This window comes from Chiloscyllium plagiosum, unplaced genomic scaffold (genome assembly GCF_037043375.1).
Source record: "Chiloscyllium plagiosum isolate Xiang-an unplaced genomic scaffold, Cpla_swu_hap1 HiC_scaffold_13, whole genome shotgun sequence".
In the NCBI taxonomy this organism is placed as follows: Eukaryota; Metazoa; Chordata; class Chondrichthyes; order Orectolobiformes; family Hemiscylliidae; genus Chiloscyllium; species Chiloscyllium plagiosum.
Window position 1 is genome coordinate 39,146,365 of NW_028270151.1, and position 16,886 is coordinate 39,163,250.

The 16,886-nt window shown below is 40.4% G+C and overlaps 1 protein-coding gene across 1 annotated transcript in view; it reads right to left on the bottom strand.

The window, feature by feature from the left end:
- The window catches only part of LOC122555988 (guanine nucleotide exchange factor DBS), a 404,319-nt gene extending 391,897 nt beyond the window's left edge, over positions 1 to 12,422 (bottom strand). The window contains exon 1 of the mRNA XM_043702332.2: positions 12,082 to 12,422. Coding sequence (XP_043558267.1) covers positions 12,082 to 12,160 — 79 coding nt within the window. The 5' untranslated portion in view covers positions 12,161 to 12,422. The remainder of the gene's footprint in view (positions 1 to 12,081) is intronic.
- Positions 12,423 to 16,886: the final 4,464 nt, after the last annotated feature.

A 16,886-nucleotide genomic window follows, 5' to 3' on the forward strand; every position in this document is an offset into this window, starting at 1 on the left:
GCTCTTCCAGCACCACTAATCCAGAATCTGGTTTCCAGCATCTGCAGTTATTGTTTTTACCTCGTTGATTTTAACCCTACTGCGAATCCTCTTGCAAGGATGCCTGCCTTGAAGAAGTTTTCCTCCTCTCTCTACAAGAATCTCAGGGAGTCTCTCTCCCACTGCAACTCCCAGGTCATTTCCTCTGCCCTGAAGCTCTTCAACCATGTCCTGAAACAAACCCGCTACTACAGCCACATTTGCTAAGAACGCCTCATCTTCCGCCTCGGAACACTTCAACCCCAGGGCATCAATGTGGATTTCAACAGCTTCCTCATTTCCCCTTCCCCCATCTCATCCTAGTTTCTAACCTCCAGCAAAACTGTCCCCTTGACTTGTCCGGACTTGTCCGACCTGCCCAGCTCCTTTTCCACCTATCCACTCCACCCTCTCCTCCCTGATCTATCACCTTCATCTCCTCCCCCACTCACCTATTGTACTCTATGCTACTCTATCCCCACCCCCACCCTCCTCTAGCTTATCTCTCCACGCTTCAGGCTCTCTGCCTTTATTCCTGATGAAGGGCTTTTGCCCGAAACTTCGATTTCGAAGCTCCTCAGATGCTGCCTGAATTGCTGTCCTCTTCCAGCACCACTGATCCAGAATCTGGTTTCCAGCATCTGCAGTTATTGTTTTTACCTTGTATCAGTTTAATGTCATGCCATTTGGTATGAAAAATGCACCAGCTACATTTCAGGGACTAACCAATGAGGTGATTGCTGGATTACTCAACTGTTACATACATAGTTAAAAATCACACAACACCAGGTTATAGTCCAACAGGTTTAATTGGAAGCACATTAGCTTTCAGAGCGTCGCTCCTTCATCAGGTGATAGTGGAGGGCTTAATCCTAACACACAGAATTTATAGCAAAAATTTACAGTGTGATGTAACTGAAATTATACATTGAAAAACTGATTGTCTGTTGAGTCTTTCATCTGTTTGAATACCATGATAGTTTCATTTCTTTCATGTGTAAATCACAAAACCTTTTTTTTAAAGTTGCATTCTCAGGTTAGCTGTTAACAATGGCTGATAGCTAGATAATATGTTGAAGGTGTTAGCCCCCTGTGTTCTCTGTCTATGCCATGATGTTTAGATTGATTCTAATCTAAAATGTGAGATAACAGAGTTTTACATGAATTCATGCAGTTTTTGAGCAAAGTACAATGTAACTCTGCAAGTACAAATTCACCCCACAAAATATATGTGTGCATGTGGATCTTTGTCTGTCTGTCTGTGTGTGTTTGTCTGGGTTGGGGGTTGTGGGTGTGAGAAAGTGTATGTGTGTGTGTAGTGAGTGTAGAATGTCTTAAGTCTGTGAGGGGGTGCATATGTGAGTGTGGGAGTGTGTGTGTCTGTAAGGGTGTGTGTGGGTGTCTATGTGCGCGTCTGTGTATATGTGTGTCTGTGTTTATAGGAGTGCCTGTGTGTGTATGTGTGTGAGTGAGTGAGTGTGTGTATAGGAGTGTCTGTGGGTGTGTATAGTGCAATGGTGGTCACCTGTAATGTGACATGAACCTAAGGTCCTGGTTGAGGTTATATACATAGATGACCTGCTGATTTTCTGTCACACATGGAAGGAATATTTGCACCATTTATCAGATTGTTTGATCGACTTTGGAAGGCAGGCCTGGTGATAAACCTGGCTAAAAGTGAATTTGCCAAACTCAATCACCTTCCTGGGTCATGATATTGGACATGGACAAATAGCCCCATGGGATGCAAAAACAATGGTAATTGGGGAGTTTCCCATACCACTGACAAAAAGAGTAGTATTACAGTTCCTGGGATTGAGTGGATTTTATCAAAAATTCATACCAAATTTTAGCAGTGTGGCTGCTCCACTCGCTGAATTGCTAAAGATAAGAAAGAAGTTACAGTGGACAGCGGACTGTCAAAACGCATTTGACAGCCTGAAAGCTGTGTTAACCACTGCCCTAGTATTAGTCACACCAAATTACACAAAGCCATTCAAGGTTGCTATCGATGCAAGTGATGTGGGTGTCAACCCAGACAGACACACACACACAGACAGACAAAGACCCACATACACACATATATTTTGTGGGGTGAATTTGTACTTGCAGAGTTACATTGTACTTTGCTCAAAAACTGCATGAATTCATGTGGCTCTTGCAAGAAGACGATGAGAAAATAAAAAAATCTATTGGGTACTTCTCCAGGAAGTTGAACAATCATCAGCAGAAATATTTGACAGTTGAAAAGGTGACTTTGATGTTGGCATTACAACATTTCAATGTGTATGTTACCAGTAACATATCTGAGACAATCATACATACTGATCACAACCCACTGAAGTTTGTGGAGAAATTTAAGGACAAAAATGCCAGATTGTTTAAATGGAGCTTCTTATTACAGCCATTCATTTTGAATATTGTGCATGTTTGCATGTTAATAGACATTACATTGACTATGGTGTTGTAGAGTACTAACAATTTAGGATTAAGGGGTTTTGAAATGAAGATATTTTTGGATATTGATGGTTCTTTTTTAAGGGAAGGAGGTGTGATGATGCTGCTTCTTTAACAAGGTAATGTTGTCCTTTTTTTTGTCAGAGACACAGACTCTGAAAAGTCTGAGTTGAAGGGTTTTAGGGACAGTTTGATTATAGCTTACAGATACTGCCCCAGGCAAAAGGCTTTTAAGTTTAAAAGAAACACTTCTTCAATGAAAGAGGGGTGACCAATTCTCTCAGCTCAGCTTTTCTCTGGTTTGATTTGGGTTTAGCACAGTGAAGAGTGAAAAAAAGCTGCTGGACCCAAAAAAGCAGGTCCATTCTGATCCTCCTCTCTCACTTGCTTCCGCCAGACTCTGGGTTTGATTTTGCCTTTTGTGCCAAGGGGTGTTAATGGGGATTGTTGCAAGTATTGGGAACAGCATCATTAAGTTAGGATAATCTACTGGGATTTTGGAAAGGATAAGTTATTCGGTATTCTGTTTTCTTTTGTTTGTGTTTTATTCAGTAATCTTGTAAATAAATTCTGTTTTTGTTTAAAACTACAAGGTTTGATCAGCTGCATCCATCCTGAAATATCCACTGTATACCTGCTTAAAACAACTTAAAGTAAGGAGGCATGGGATACAAGGAAATCTGGCTATCTGAATTCAGAATTGTCTGGACCATAGAAGACAGAGGGTGGTAGTGGACAGACAGTATTCAGTTTGGAGTTTGGTGATCAGCGGTATTCTGCAGGGATCGGTTCTGGGACCTATGCTCTTTGTGATTTTTATAAGTGACTTGGATAAGGAAGTGGAAGGGTTGGTTAGTAAGTTTGCCAGTGGCATGAAGGTTGATGGAGTTGTGGATAGCATGCATGGCTGTTGTAGATTGCAATGGGACATTGGCAGGATGCAGAACTGAGTCAAAAAGTGTGGTGCTGGGAAAGCACAGCCGGTCAGCATCTGAGGAGCAGGAATTCGATATTTCGAGCATGAGTTCTTCATCAGGAAAGAGCTCATGCTTGAAATGTCGACTCTCCTGCCTGACGGGCTGTGCTTTTCCAGCACCACAACTATCGACGCTGATCTCCAGCATCTTCTGTCCTCACTTTCTCCTAGGATGCAGAAGTGGGCCAAGAAGTGGTAGATGGAGTTCAACCTTGAAAAGTGTGAAGTCATTCACTTTGGAAGGTCGAATTTGAATGCAGAATACATGGTTAAAGGTAGGATTCTTGACAATGTGGAGTTCAGGGGGATCTTGGGGTCCTTGTCCATAGGTCCATCAAAATTGCCATCCAAGTTAATGGGGTTGTTAAGAAGGCATATGGGGTGTTGGCTTTCATTAGCAAGGGGATTGAGTTTAAAAGTCGCAAGGTTATGCTACAGCTCTATTAAGGCCTGGTTAGGCCACACTTGGAATATTGTATTCAGTTCTGGTCGCTTCATTATAGGAAAGATGTGGAAGCTTTAGAGAGGGTGCAGAGGAGGTTTACCAGGATGCTGCCTGGACTGGAGGGCATGTCTTATTAAGAAAGTTTGAGGAAGCTAGAGCTCTTCTCACCTGAATGACGAAGGATGAGAGGTGACTTGGTAGAGGTGTACAAGATGTTGAGAGGCATAGATAGAGTGGATGGCCAGAGACTTTTTCCCATGGCGGAAATGTCTATCATGAGGAGGCATAATTTTAAGGAATTGGAGGAAGGTTTATGGGTGATGTCAGAGGTAGGTTCTTTACACAGAGAGTGGTGGGTAGTGTGCAATGTACTGCCGGCAGTTGTAGTAGAGTCAGATACATTAGGGACATTTAAACGACTCTTGATTAGGCACATAGAAGACAGTACAGTGAGGGGTATGTCCGTTAGTCTGATCTTAGAATAGGATAAAAGGCCAGCACACCATCGAGGGCTGAAGCGCCTGGACTGTGCTGTACTGTTCTATGTTCTATGTAACTTGCAAAGTTAGGGTCTGGGATACTTTACTGAAATGTTTTGACGGTGTCTGTCCTGGTCCATAACAGGCCACCCTGGAGCCAGGTCTCTGTGATCCTAATTACATCATATCCATTAATATCTGCATTCTGCATTAAATTGGAACTTTAGCTTTATTAATGATTTTTAAACACTTTTCTAGATTCTGTATTCCTTGCTATTTTTACTGCTTGTTCTAGAGTTATATTTTCTTTTAATTGAACAAGTCAGAGTTTGATTTATCTAAGAGAGCAATGATTATTCTGTCATAAATGAGCTCTTGTAGTAAGTTTCCACTGTTGTATTGCTCAGATAGAATATACAGATACTAATGAAGCTATCAACAGACTCTCCTGGGGGCATGTGTCTGCTTTTGAAGTGTGATCTCACCAGTCTCCGACGTGTTTTTGAAGTGAAATACTGATCAAATGCTGTTATGAGGTTCTCAAATGTATTTATTTTTCCTCGATCTGCTGTACATATAGCAAATGATCTGATGTTTTTCCATATAGTAAAGTATATTCATTTGTTATTCATTTGATTTGGAGACCAATGGGAATTGTACTTTGCATATTTACCAGTTTTCTAATCTTATAGTTTGAACTTTTCTGGTACAAACTCAGGTGAATTTTATTTTATTGGCTTATTGATTTTAGGTGCATTAATAGGGCGGCACAGTGGCTCAGTGGTTAGCACTGCTGCCTCACAGGGACCCAAGTTCGATTCCCACCTTGGGTGACTGTCTGTGTGGAGTTTGCATGTTCTCCCTGTGTCTGTGTGGGTGTGCTCTCATTTCCTTCCGTATTCCAAAGATGTGCAGGTTAGATGAATTGGCCATGCTAAATTTCCCATAGTATTAGGTGCATTAGTCAGGAGTAAGTAAAGGGTAGAGGGATGGGTTCTCGTCAAAGGGTCAGTGTGGACTTGTTAGGCTGAAGGGCCTGTTTCCATACTGTAAGGAATCTAATAAAAAAAAAGTTGATTATATTTTTGATTTGGATGAGAATTGTTAAGATTTTGATCTTCTTGTACTGCACAAGTTTTGTTGTATTGGTGTATTCTTACTTTAAAATTTTTTAAAAATATTTGTTGTCGTAAAGATTGTGGTCATAGTACTAAAACTGTTAGAACTTCTACAGTTTTCAATGTAAGCTTGTTCTTTTTGTTTAACAAAATAGTGTCTGCATAGAGTGGAATGAAAATATTCCTCTTGCACAATGGTTGAGGATCTGTAGGCAGAAACTCAATTAAAATGGTATCAACCTGTAAGATTCAATGACGTTTTTGAGTATATCAAAGATGATTGCCATGACATCATTTGTTAAGCTGCATATTAATAAATGACATGTACTATTCATAAGATCTTTAACAAGCAATAATAGGCAACCTGCCACTGTTGGACTTCTCATGGCTCTGCCACAAATCTCACCACAGCCCACATCAGTCTAACACCTATAAGATTTCACACTACAATTTGAAGTACATACTAATGACAATTTACACATTTACAGTTTCCTGATCAAAACCCCTTTGATATTTAGGTCAGAAGACTCTGTATAACCCTATATGGTATAGTTTATTGAGGACTTAAAATCCTGCTTGAATGCAAATAGAAGTACAATATTGAGACAATAATGTTGACCCTTGAAATTTTTGTATCATGAAATTATTTAACAAGATCACCAGACATTATCCAGAAAGATTTTTTTTCTTTCCAAACTCTATCAACTTGCAAGAGCAAGTCAGTTTTGACTTAATCAGATCTTCCAAACATCATGCTAATTTCTAAGTACATTACACAGCTTATCAAGTTTCTTTTTAAGCCTTACTTTAAAATCAGATTACTGAATAAATTCCTGTAAAATGTTGAATTTAATCCTGATGAATCTATAACACTACTGGTCAGGTAACCATAAAAATGTGAACACAAAATGTTTCTACCAATGCAATAAGTTAGTATACTTTATTTTTTTCTTTAAAGAATAAAGAACAATTGCAGTCACAATGTCTAATTTTGTATTATAGTAATTGTTTGGTCGAAAGCAGTATGACATTATTGGACATTTGCCTTATTCTTGGCCTTCCCATTATCAATGAGGTGTTACACTGTGATCTTTCAAATCAGAATAAAAGGTATGCATTTATATAGCCCAACTCATGATCTCAGGGCATCAAAAAAGTATTTCATAGCCATTGAATGTTTTGAATGGAACCAGATCATACTTCTAGTTGTATTAGTGGAGGGAAAAATGGAGAGGATATGTTCCATGCTCTTCTTCAAATTGTACTATAGGGGCTTTGCATCCACTGAAACTTAATTCAATATCTCAATTGATAGACAGTGGGTTTGATTTAATTAAGGCATTGGGGTCTCATCCATCAGCTGCCTAGCCAGTGGGAGCTCTGCATCTTTTTGAGAAAGTCTGCTAAATTAAGTATTAGTGAATTACTTTACTGGCCAGTGGTAGGCCTTCCCCAAATTCAAGATCTTGATGACAAAAATACCCCCCATTGGAGTTGCCAGCAGATGTTTAATTGAATGATATTACCACTGGAAGGGGGCAGTAGCTGCAATTGGTACAACATCCACTTGAGGCACAGTATCATCACTGGGTCCCAGGCTACAGGTGTATGTTGGCAGGGGTGGAGAAATGGGGATGACAGCATGGAGGTGGTGGAGATGACACTTAGCAGCAAGGTTTGCGGGAGGGGGACTTTCAGCATGCACTCCTTTTCTCAAGGGATAATCACCTTATTGGGATTGTATTATAGACCCCCCAATAGTCAGAGGGAAATTTGAAACAAACTTGTAAAGAGATCTCAGCTATCTGTAAGAATAATAGGGTAGTTATGGTAGGGGATTTTTACTTTCCAAACATCGACTGGGACTGCCATAGTGTTGAAGGTTTAGATGGAGAGGAATTTCTTAAGTATGTACAAGACAATTTTCCGATTCAGTATGTGGATGTACCTACTAGAGGAAGTGCAAAACTTGACCTACTCTTGGAAAATCAGACAGGGCAGGTGACTGAGGTGTCAGTGAGGGAGCACTTTGGGTCCAGCGACCATAATTCTATTAGATTTAAAATAATGATGGAAAAGGATAGACCAGATCTAAAAGTTGAAGTTCTAAATTGGAGAAAGGCCAATTTTTTACGGTATTAGGCAAGAACTTTCGAAAGCTGATTGGAGGCAGATGTTCACAGATAAAGGGATGACTGGAAAATGGGAAGCCTTCAGAAATGAGATAACGAGAATCCAGAGAAAGTATATTCCTGTCAGAGTGAAAGGGAAGGCTGGTAGGTATAGGGAATGCTGGATGACTAAAGAAATTGAGGGTTTGGTTAAGAAAAAGAAGGAAGCATATGTCAGGTATAGACAGGATAGATCGAGTGAATCCTGAGAAGAGTATAAAGGAAGTAGGAGTATACTAAAGAGGGAAATCAGGAGGGCAAAATGGGGACATGAGATAGCTTTGGCAAATAGAATTAAGGAGAATCCAAAGGGTTTTCACAAATATATTAAGGACAAACGGGTAACTAAGGAAAGAATAGGGCCCCTCAAAGATCCTGAAGAAGGGCTTATGCCCGAAACGTCGATTCTCCTGTTCCTTGGATGCTGCCTGACCTGCTGCGTTTTTCCAGCAACACATTTTCAGCTCTGATCTCCAGCATCTGCAGCCCTCACTTCCCCTCAAAGATCAGCAAGGCAGCCTTTGTGTGGAGGCACAGAAAATAGGGGAGATACTAAATGAATATTTTGCATCAGCATTTACTGTGGAAAAGGATTTGGAAGATATAGACTGTAGGGAAATAGATGGTGACATCTTGCAAAATGTCCAGATTACAGAGGAGGAAGTGCTAGATGTCTTGAAATGGTTAAAGGTGGATAAATCCCCAGGACCTGATCAGGTGTTCTTAGAACTCTGTGCGAAGCTAGAGAAGTGATTGCTGGGCCTCTTGCTGAGATATTTGTATCATCGATAGTCACAGGTGAGGTGCCGGAAGACTGGAGGTTGGCAAACGTGGTGCCACTGTTTAAGAAGGGCGGTAAAGACAAGACAGGGAACTATAGCGCAGTGAGCCTGACCTCAGTGGTGGGCAAGTTGTTGCAGGGAATCCTGAGGGACAGGATGTGCATGTATTTGGAAAGGCAATGACTGATTTGGGATAGTCAACATGGCTTTGTGCATGGGAAATCATGTCTCACAAACTTGATTGAGTTTTTTGAAGAAGTAACAAAGAAGATTGATGAGGGCAGAGCAGTAGATGTGATCTGTATGGACTTCAGTAAGGCGTTCAACAAGGTTCCCCATGAAAGACTGATTAGCAAGGTTAGATCTCATGGAATACAGGGAGAACTAGTCATTTGGATACAGAACTGGCTCAAAGGTAGAAGACAGAGGGTGGTGGTGGAGGGTTGTTTTTCAGACTGGAGGCCTGTGACCAGTGGAGTGCCACAAGGATCGGTGCTGGGTCCTCTACTTTTTGTCATTTACATAAATGACTTGGATGCAAGCAAAAGAGGTACAGTTAGTAATTTTGCAGATGACACCAAAATTGGAGGTGTATTCAAATTTTTTGAGAAGATTTGGAGATGTATTAGACAGCAAAATGGGTTACCTCAGATTACAATAGGATCTGGACCAGATGGGCCAATGGGCTGAGAAGTGGCAGATGGAGTTTAATTCAGATAAATGCGAGGTGCTGCATTTGGGAAAACAAATCTTAGCAGGACTTATACACTTAATGGTAAGGTCCTAGGGAGTGCTGCTGAACAAAGAGACCTTGGAGTACAGGTTCATAGCTCCTTGAAAGTGGAGTCACAGGTAGATAGGATAGTGAAGAAGGCGTTTGGTATGCTTTCCTTTATTGGTCAGAGTATTGAGTACATGTTGCGACTGTACAGGACATTGATTAGGCCACTGTTGGAATACTGCGTGCAATTCTGGTCTCCTTCCTATCGGAAAGATGTTGTGAAACTTGAAAGGGTTCAGAAAAGATTTACAAGGATGTTGCCAGGGTTGGAGGATCTGAGCTACAGGGAGAGGCTGAACAGGCTGGGGCTGTTTACCCTGGAACATCGGAGGCTGAGGGGTGACCTTATAGAGGTTTACAGAATTATGAGGGGCATGGATAGGATAAGTAGACAAAGTCTTTTCCCTGGGGTCAGGGAGTCAAGAACTAGAGGGCATAGGTTTAGGGTGAGAGGGGAAAGATATAAAAGAGACCTAAGGGGCAACTTTTTCATGCAGAGGGTGGTACGTGTATGGAATGAGCTGCCAGAGGATGTGGTGGAGGCTGGTACAATTGCAACATTTAAGAGGCATTTGGATGGGTATATGAATAGGAAGGGCATGGACGGGTTGGACCGAAGGGTCTGTTTCCATGCTGTACATCTCTAAGACTCTAAAGCCAGGTTCCTCAAATCAATCACAGAATGCATTTGAATATGGATTTTGGGAATTTGCAAGGAACCTCACATAGATGTGCTTGTTGTAGACCTTGCATGGTGATCACCTCCCTGGCAATGGTGGTGGGATGACGCCCCTATGGGCGTTGTAATTGTGCACAATAAAAGCTGAAAATGGCAGCTGGGCAAGCTGACTGTCCACTGGCCCGAATAAAAGTGGAGGTAAGAAGGCAGGAGATATCTAAACACCACAATCCTACTTGATTATGTGATTTCTCATGTCAGCAGAAAACCCACATAGAGAATTAAATTCTGCCCAGTAGTTTTCCAACAGTACCCCAAGTTTCAGCTTGGTGAAGGTGCTCAAGTCTCTAAAATGGGACATGTACCTGCATTCGCCTAACTCAGAGGTGAGCGAGCAACACTGAGCAACAGTGGCCACTGTGGAAACAACCATGACTGCTTTTTAAACTATGCTGTATCATACAATCATTTTGACCTGTGCTGTTGTTTAAATCTTGCCAAGAAATTCATGAAAAATATTGTTTTTTTTAAAACCACTGACACTTACACTGAAACCAATTGTTTTGTGACTGCAAGTTAGAACAGAACTTTGTAACTTGAATGTGCAATCAATTTCTTCATAGCACAGTATCAATTCTTAATAATACTGAAATAATCTCAAAGCCAATCACACAGGTTTTAGACAAAATACTTGATGACGCTATTATTTATGGAAAAATAAACAATTGAGTCAGGCGTGCCTAATTTTGTGGATTTAGAGGTTAGCTGTTATTGGATGATATAAACTTCAGTAAACTACTGATTTTTTTTTGTAACTTCTCTACATACTACATAAAGAACATGAAATTTGTCACAATCATGATTTTTTTCTGAGCGATTATCACACAGCCTAAATATGGAGAACACCACAATTTGTGGTTTAGAAAAAATTTTAGAGACAGATTAAAATCCAAAAAGTTAAAATGGTTATAATATTGCTAACCAGTTTCCTCTGATTGGTATTGGGAACAAATAAACATGTATGCATATAACGCATTGCAAATTTCAGTGAAAATTTTGTTCTGATTTGTGACCAAAGAGAAATACTGTATTAAAAATTGTAATGAGTACCAGTTACTATTTTCATGACCATATTCTAATCTTAAAGTTCAAAGGACATTTAAAAATTAGTCTGTCATGATTTATGACATCATCTGAATCCTTCAAAGAGATAACAGCCTCCTGATTATTATCTGCAATCCATTGTTCTCTTTATACTGCTATTGTGAAAGAGAATTACGTTAATTATTCTTGAAGTATTCTTTTAAACACCAAAATAAATTGTTTAATTTGACATTTAAACTCCGATGAATACATAAGTACAAAACACCACTAGATCTGTGTCACTTGATGCAATGAAAAATTAGCATCACTTGAATGACAAAGGAAACTGAGCAAGAAACAAGACAGATTACATCTACTAATATTCAAATGTATTACTTTATTTATGCATGTGCTTAAGTGCTCAATAAGGGAAAGAAAATAAATCATTTATCCAGATACTTGGCATGTTTCCCTTTGAACCCAACAACAATGAGCTACCAAGTCAATCTCAGAATAGATCAGCTATTAAATCTTCTCCCACAACACAGACATTACACCATAACCTCAGTAATTTGCACCTGTGCAACATTTATCGTTCACGTAGCCTTTCCTTTAGTCCCTCAGAACAGGATTGTTGAGTAAGCATACAATAGTCATGAAAATCAAAGCAATTTTGTTCTGTCAGTACTGTTCACTGGCAACAAAATAAGGATTTCACAAACACCTTTCACTTATTATATAGCTGTTATATTTGCATTCACATTTCTTTTTCTGAATTAGAACACAGATACAAGAACCAAGAGGAGATTTTGATGATTAGCCACAAATTACGAGCCAAGGAAATGTATTTTTTTTTTGTGATACCACATTGGCTCATTATTAAGGCTTTTCTAAGCATAAAATTCTCAACCAAAATTGCAATATTTTTCTAGAAATTATATAATTTTCACAGTTTTGTTCAAATACAAATATGCAGTTGCCATATCATATTAGATTTGAACTGAATTCTGGAAATGTACTGGTCTGCTCGTGCAATCAGAATTGTTCACACAAGTCTAAATACAATTAAATAATTTAAACAATGGTGCTTACCAACATGAGTGATAACATTGACCAGTCGCTGTGTGAGTTCTTGAAGTGACATCTCTTCTTCCCTTAGACAGAGAAGCATCTCACAGTGTTCAGCTCCAAATCTACAGCTGCTCCCGTAGAATCTTCTCAAACACACAAAGGCAAGTGCCACTCCCAGTAGCAATATTCCATTCAAGATGCTGGTGCTATTTCAGCTATTTCTGATTCTTTTTTGGCATCTTCAGTAATATTCAAAATGTCCTTTGTTCAAAAGATTATATATTTTTAGGCTAATGAAACTCAGCAGCCAGATATTTTACAAATCTGAGGACAAAGCTGATGAAATTCTCTATCAGACCTGCTTACTGCTCATTTCTATTAACACTGAGTCAGGCTTAAACAGCAAATCAGTGTGCAGATACCTGCCTCAAGGGAGATGCTGGGTGACTGTACTTTAAATCAAAACCTGGAGTTATGGACTGATAGGACTGGAACTAGAAAACTGTAAAAGAGGTTATTAATCTACAGCTTTATTTAGTAGAATTAATTTACATATTTTGCTTTACATTTTCCATAAATACGTTTTGTTTTTATTTTAAAAAATAAACTTTTTAGTCACAAATAATTACATCAGACTGATTTGCCTGTGGCTATTAATTTCAATTATCCTCCAAGTAAAATACATTTTTAGATGTTAAAATAATACATTAAATAATATTTGCTGATGACACCTGCTCATTAGCTGCTTCCTCTGTCAAACTTTGACCATTCCCAACTGGGTAGTACTACCATCTGCCACAGTCAAAGCAGACAAGATATGCTAAGGCTCAAAAGTCATGGTCTCCAAGGAAGATCAATATTAACAATCTTTGTAATGCAATCTTTGAAATGCAGCTGCCTGCTCTCAAACCATGAGGGACCATTTCTAAAATGACAGCTGAACTCAATGCACACTGTAATCCCTGCATGTGTTTTAAATGAAGGAAATGCTAACCAATCCTGAAAAGTATGTGAAGAAATAGTAAATATAACATGTCTGTTAAGAACCTTGTAGTCAAGAGGTTAAGAGGGCAAAATGTATGCAACCAACATCCTTGTACAACAGTGCTGGCCCTGGAAGCTAGTCTAGTCTATGCTATAATGAGATGGTTTATCAGTTTTTTTTATTTATGAGAATCTGCTGGCACCTAAATGAAACCTGATCACATGCACCATCTTTAACTTACAGGTATGGTTTAAATTAGTGTATAGATTAGCTCAGCAGTTACATGCTGTTGTTCTTAGCAAATGCATTTTGATTTGTGAGATCTATTTTATGACTGGAATGTGAAGTTGAGAAACAAAACAGAAATGGTGTCCCTTAAAAACAAACACCGTTGTAAATCCTCATAACAGAATTGGAAGTAACCACTAGAAGATTTAGTAAAGATTTCTCGCTAGCAAAAAAAAAGGAAATACTGGATGGAATCTCATCAGCAATCCAGATTGTTTTAGATAGGTGTTTGCTGATTATTTACCTGTCACAATCCTGCCTCTGCGTTTTCTTGTAGTAGGTGTGGGTTCGACCAGAACCAGTAAACCGCTGACAGTGACAGGTAGCCAATTATGGTAATTAAGACGCCACTGGGGGCAGATTGGTGGTGCTGCCATGATCCTCCTGATGGTGGAATCTTCATCGTGGACAGGTTTCCTCCTGAATCCAAAGCCCAAAAGATGGTTGAAGATAACCCCTGCATAATCCGACTGCAACCAGTGAAAAGGTTTTTTAGCTACCTCCATCCCTTGCAGAGCCATGAATTCTAGGAGGCTATAGCTACAGCCACAGGCCATCCTTAAAAGGGATCCCTCCTACAATTAATAGATGTGAAGCTGGAAACGCACAGCAGGTCAGACAGCATCATAGGAGCAGGAAAGTCAATTCCTGATGAAGGGCTAATGCCAGAAACATCGACTCTCGTGCTCCACAAATGCTACCTGACCTGCTGTGTTTTTCCAGCACCACACTTTTCGACCTTGACTCTCCAGCATCTGCAGTCCTCACTTCCTCTCTGCAAATGAGACATGCCATTCTTTGATGTGAATATCGTTCTGATGCTTCAAAATCTTTTAAGATTCCATCCAATTAAAGTGGTGAAACATTGTTTGAAGCATTATAGCCACGATAAAAATGTTACAATTGTTTGAAAAGTTCTCAGTCTGAACTCAATGCACTTTTACTTCATGACAAACTCACTCTATATTCATGTCAAATTTCAAGTCGCGTGGAGTAGAATATGCTGATGCACCTGATTTTTAAAACCATTGTGAATCTTGTGGTGCAAGGCTTTATGTACTTGAAAGAGTTAACCAATAATGCAAGATAAATTCCATCCATCAGGATGGACTGATCCTGGCAGAAAGTTACCCTTTGTCTATGTGTATACTTTCTCTTAATTATAGCTTGAGGTATACAAAGGATTCTCAATAACTACTTCCATTATATCTAAGTTACATAAGTACTATGTAATAAATCTATTCTGTTTGATAAAAATTAGTCCCACCTCTGATGAAACTTCATGTTGGCATCCTTTCCCACTTAGTGTCTGTAACTTAAGGCAGAATCTTATAGGAGCCTGAGCAACTTGGGTTATGACACGATGTGTGACAGAATTATCCAAAAAGTCTGGCAAGTCCCATTGCAGCATTGAGGTAATCTTATTCCATCTTTTAGATATCTTTAGTTTATCTGTTCAGACATGTTGTGAGATATATTTGGAGCAGGTGGGACTTGAATATATCTTCTGGCCCAGAGGTCAGCGCAACATCGAGGGCCGAAGGGCCTATACTGCACTGTAAAATTCTAAGTTCTAGGTAGGGACATTACTATTGTGCCATAAAAGTACAAAAGCTCCATCTTTTATTTTTGTAAATGGTGTGGTGAGGTTCTTGCCAGGCAGCGGCATGTTGCTAACCTGCTAAGTTCCTTGTTAATGGTCCAACTTGCCACATTGGTAAGATTGGACGTAGAATATCAAACTCCCCAACAAGCTAGCCATCAGAAAAACCTGACATGGAAATTAGAGTTGGTACATGGCAGATTCAGTTTGTCTCCTCCTCCAAATGGCCACTGACTGGCTCATGGCCAAACCACAGCCGAGGGCACAATTCACAGGCACCAGTCACACATGCCCTTCCTCCATGTACATTCACATTCTACATTCAGCAAATTCTCACCAGCCTCCTAGCAAATTTCCACTACGTAGGCTGTGTATGGCTGCACCAGGTACAATTATCACACAGGGACAGACACCTAGACCCCAGTTTCGACCAGGAATGCCTGCCAGCACTGCTTGCTTGCTGTTTTAGCACACATTCACCTAGCACCTAATAGGATGCCTACAACATATATGCTTCACCATGCCTTGCAGTGCACACTCAACCAAGCAGCAAACAATGCTGCTCAGGAATCCACAGGATGGTAGTAAGTCATTGTTGTACCAAGTGGCAGCAGCATTCATGCAGTAAGCATACCCCAAAGTCTTAGGGGAGTAATCTTAGGGGAGAGACTTGGTCGAGGGCATGGCATCTCCCATACCAGTCCAGAACTTTGGTGATGGTCAGGCACCTGTTCAGGGTAGCTTCACACAGGCATCTGTGATGCTTTGCTCCAGACACTGGGTCAAGATTAGTCCTTTGTCTTCATAGGGGCCAGTCAAGGAGGAATCACACAGTCATGGACAAGCATAGCCACCAGTTGGGCATTTGGGCAGGTTTCACTGGAGCTGGTCAGCCATATGCACAAGAGGATGAGGCGTGGCCATCCCATTGGGCCCATCAATGAAAAATATTGTGGAAGAAGTTTCTTGCGTGAGGAAGGAAGGTAGGATGGTATAGACACATGTAGTCAGCTTGGGTGCAGTGTTGTGGTAATGTGAAGCCTGTGGGGTTGATGATATGGGCACCTAGGAAGGGGATTGTCAATACTTGGGATCATCAGCCCATTCGGGCTGAGGCAGTTAGATACTGGCTGAGGACACACACCATTTCCATCCATCATGAAGCAAATGGCAAGTGCGCACTGGTGAATAAAACAGTTATCATCACTGTACTCCTAGAATGGGCGGGGTAAGTGAGCTGACATGTGATGGGAGGATTGGGGTGGTGTGGGCATGTGGGAGTAGGGATGGGGGCGGTGGAGGGGGTTACCATCCAGTGGTCAATGGGCCTTCATATAGGAAACAATACTGTTTGGAGACCATTCATGACGAGACATGCAGGTGCCTATTCCTGGTCATTATGTAGCATTGATCCTCTGCTTTGCACCTCCCTTGCCATGCCAGTGAACACACTGAGAACTACACTCCTGCACGCAGTCGGCTGAACAAGGGGAATGTTGTACAGAGGGTTCCTAGGATATTGGAATGATTCAATGTCATGTTCACGCATTGCTCCTCCTGCTCTAACAGGATGACTTAGGCACTCTGTGCACAACCCTTCCATTTCACTTCACTGCTGGAAGGTGCTAGAACTATCTAGGCACAACACAAAGATACAAATGACCACATGAATCAAGTAAAACATATTTTATAATTAGTTTATGAATTATTTACAGAACAGTCTCACCTGTACCAATGACATTTTTCAGGACAATTTTCTTTTCTTCTCCCACCTGCTGCATCTTAATAAGCTCCCAAATTTTGCAGTTAGGGTGCAGGAAGCTACATAGTAATTGAGACCATTGGCCATAGAGATTTGATAGGGCAACCCAAGAGGCGTTTTTGTCTGAACAGCCCAGACATGTTGAGGATCTTCAGTAGATCTGGCAGCATCTGTGGAGATTAAGCAGA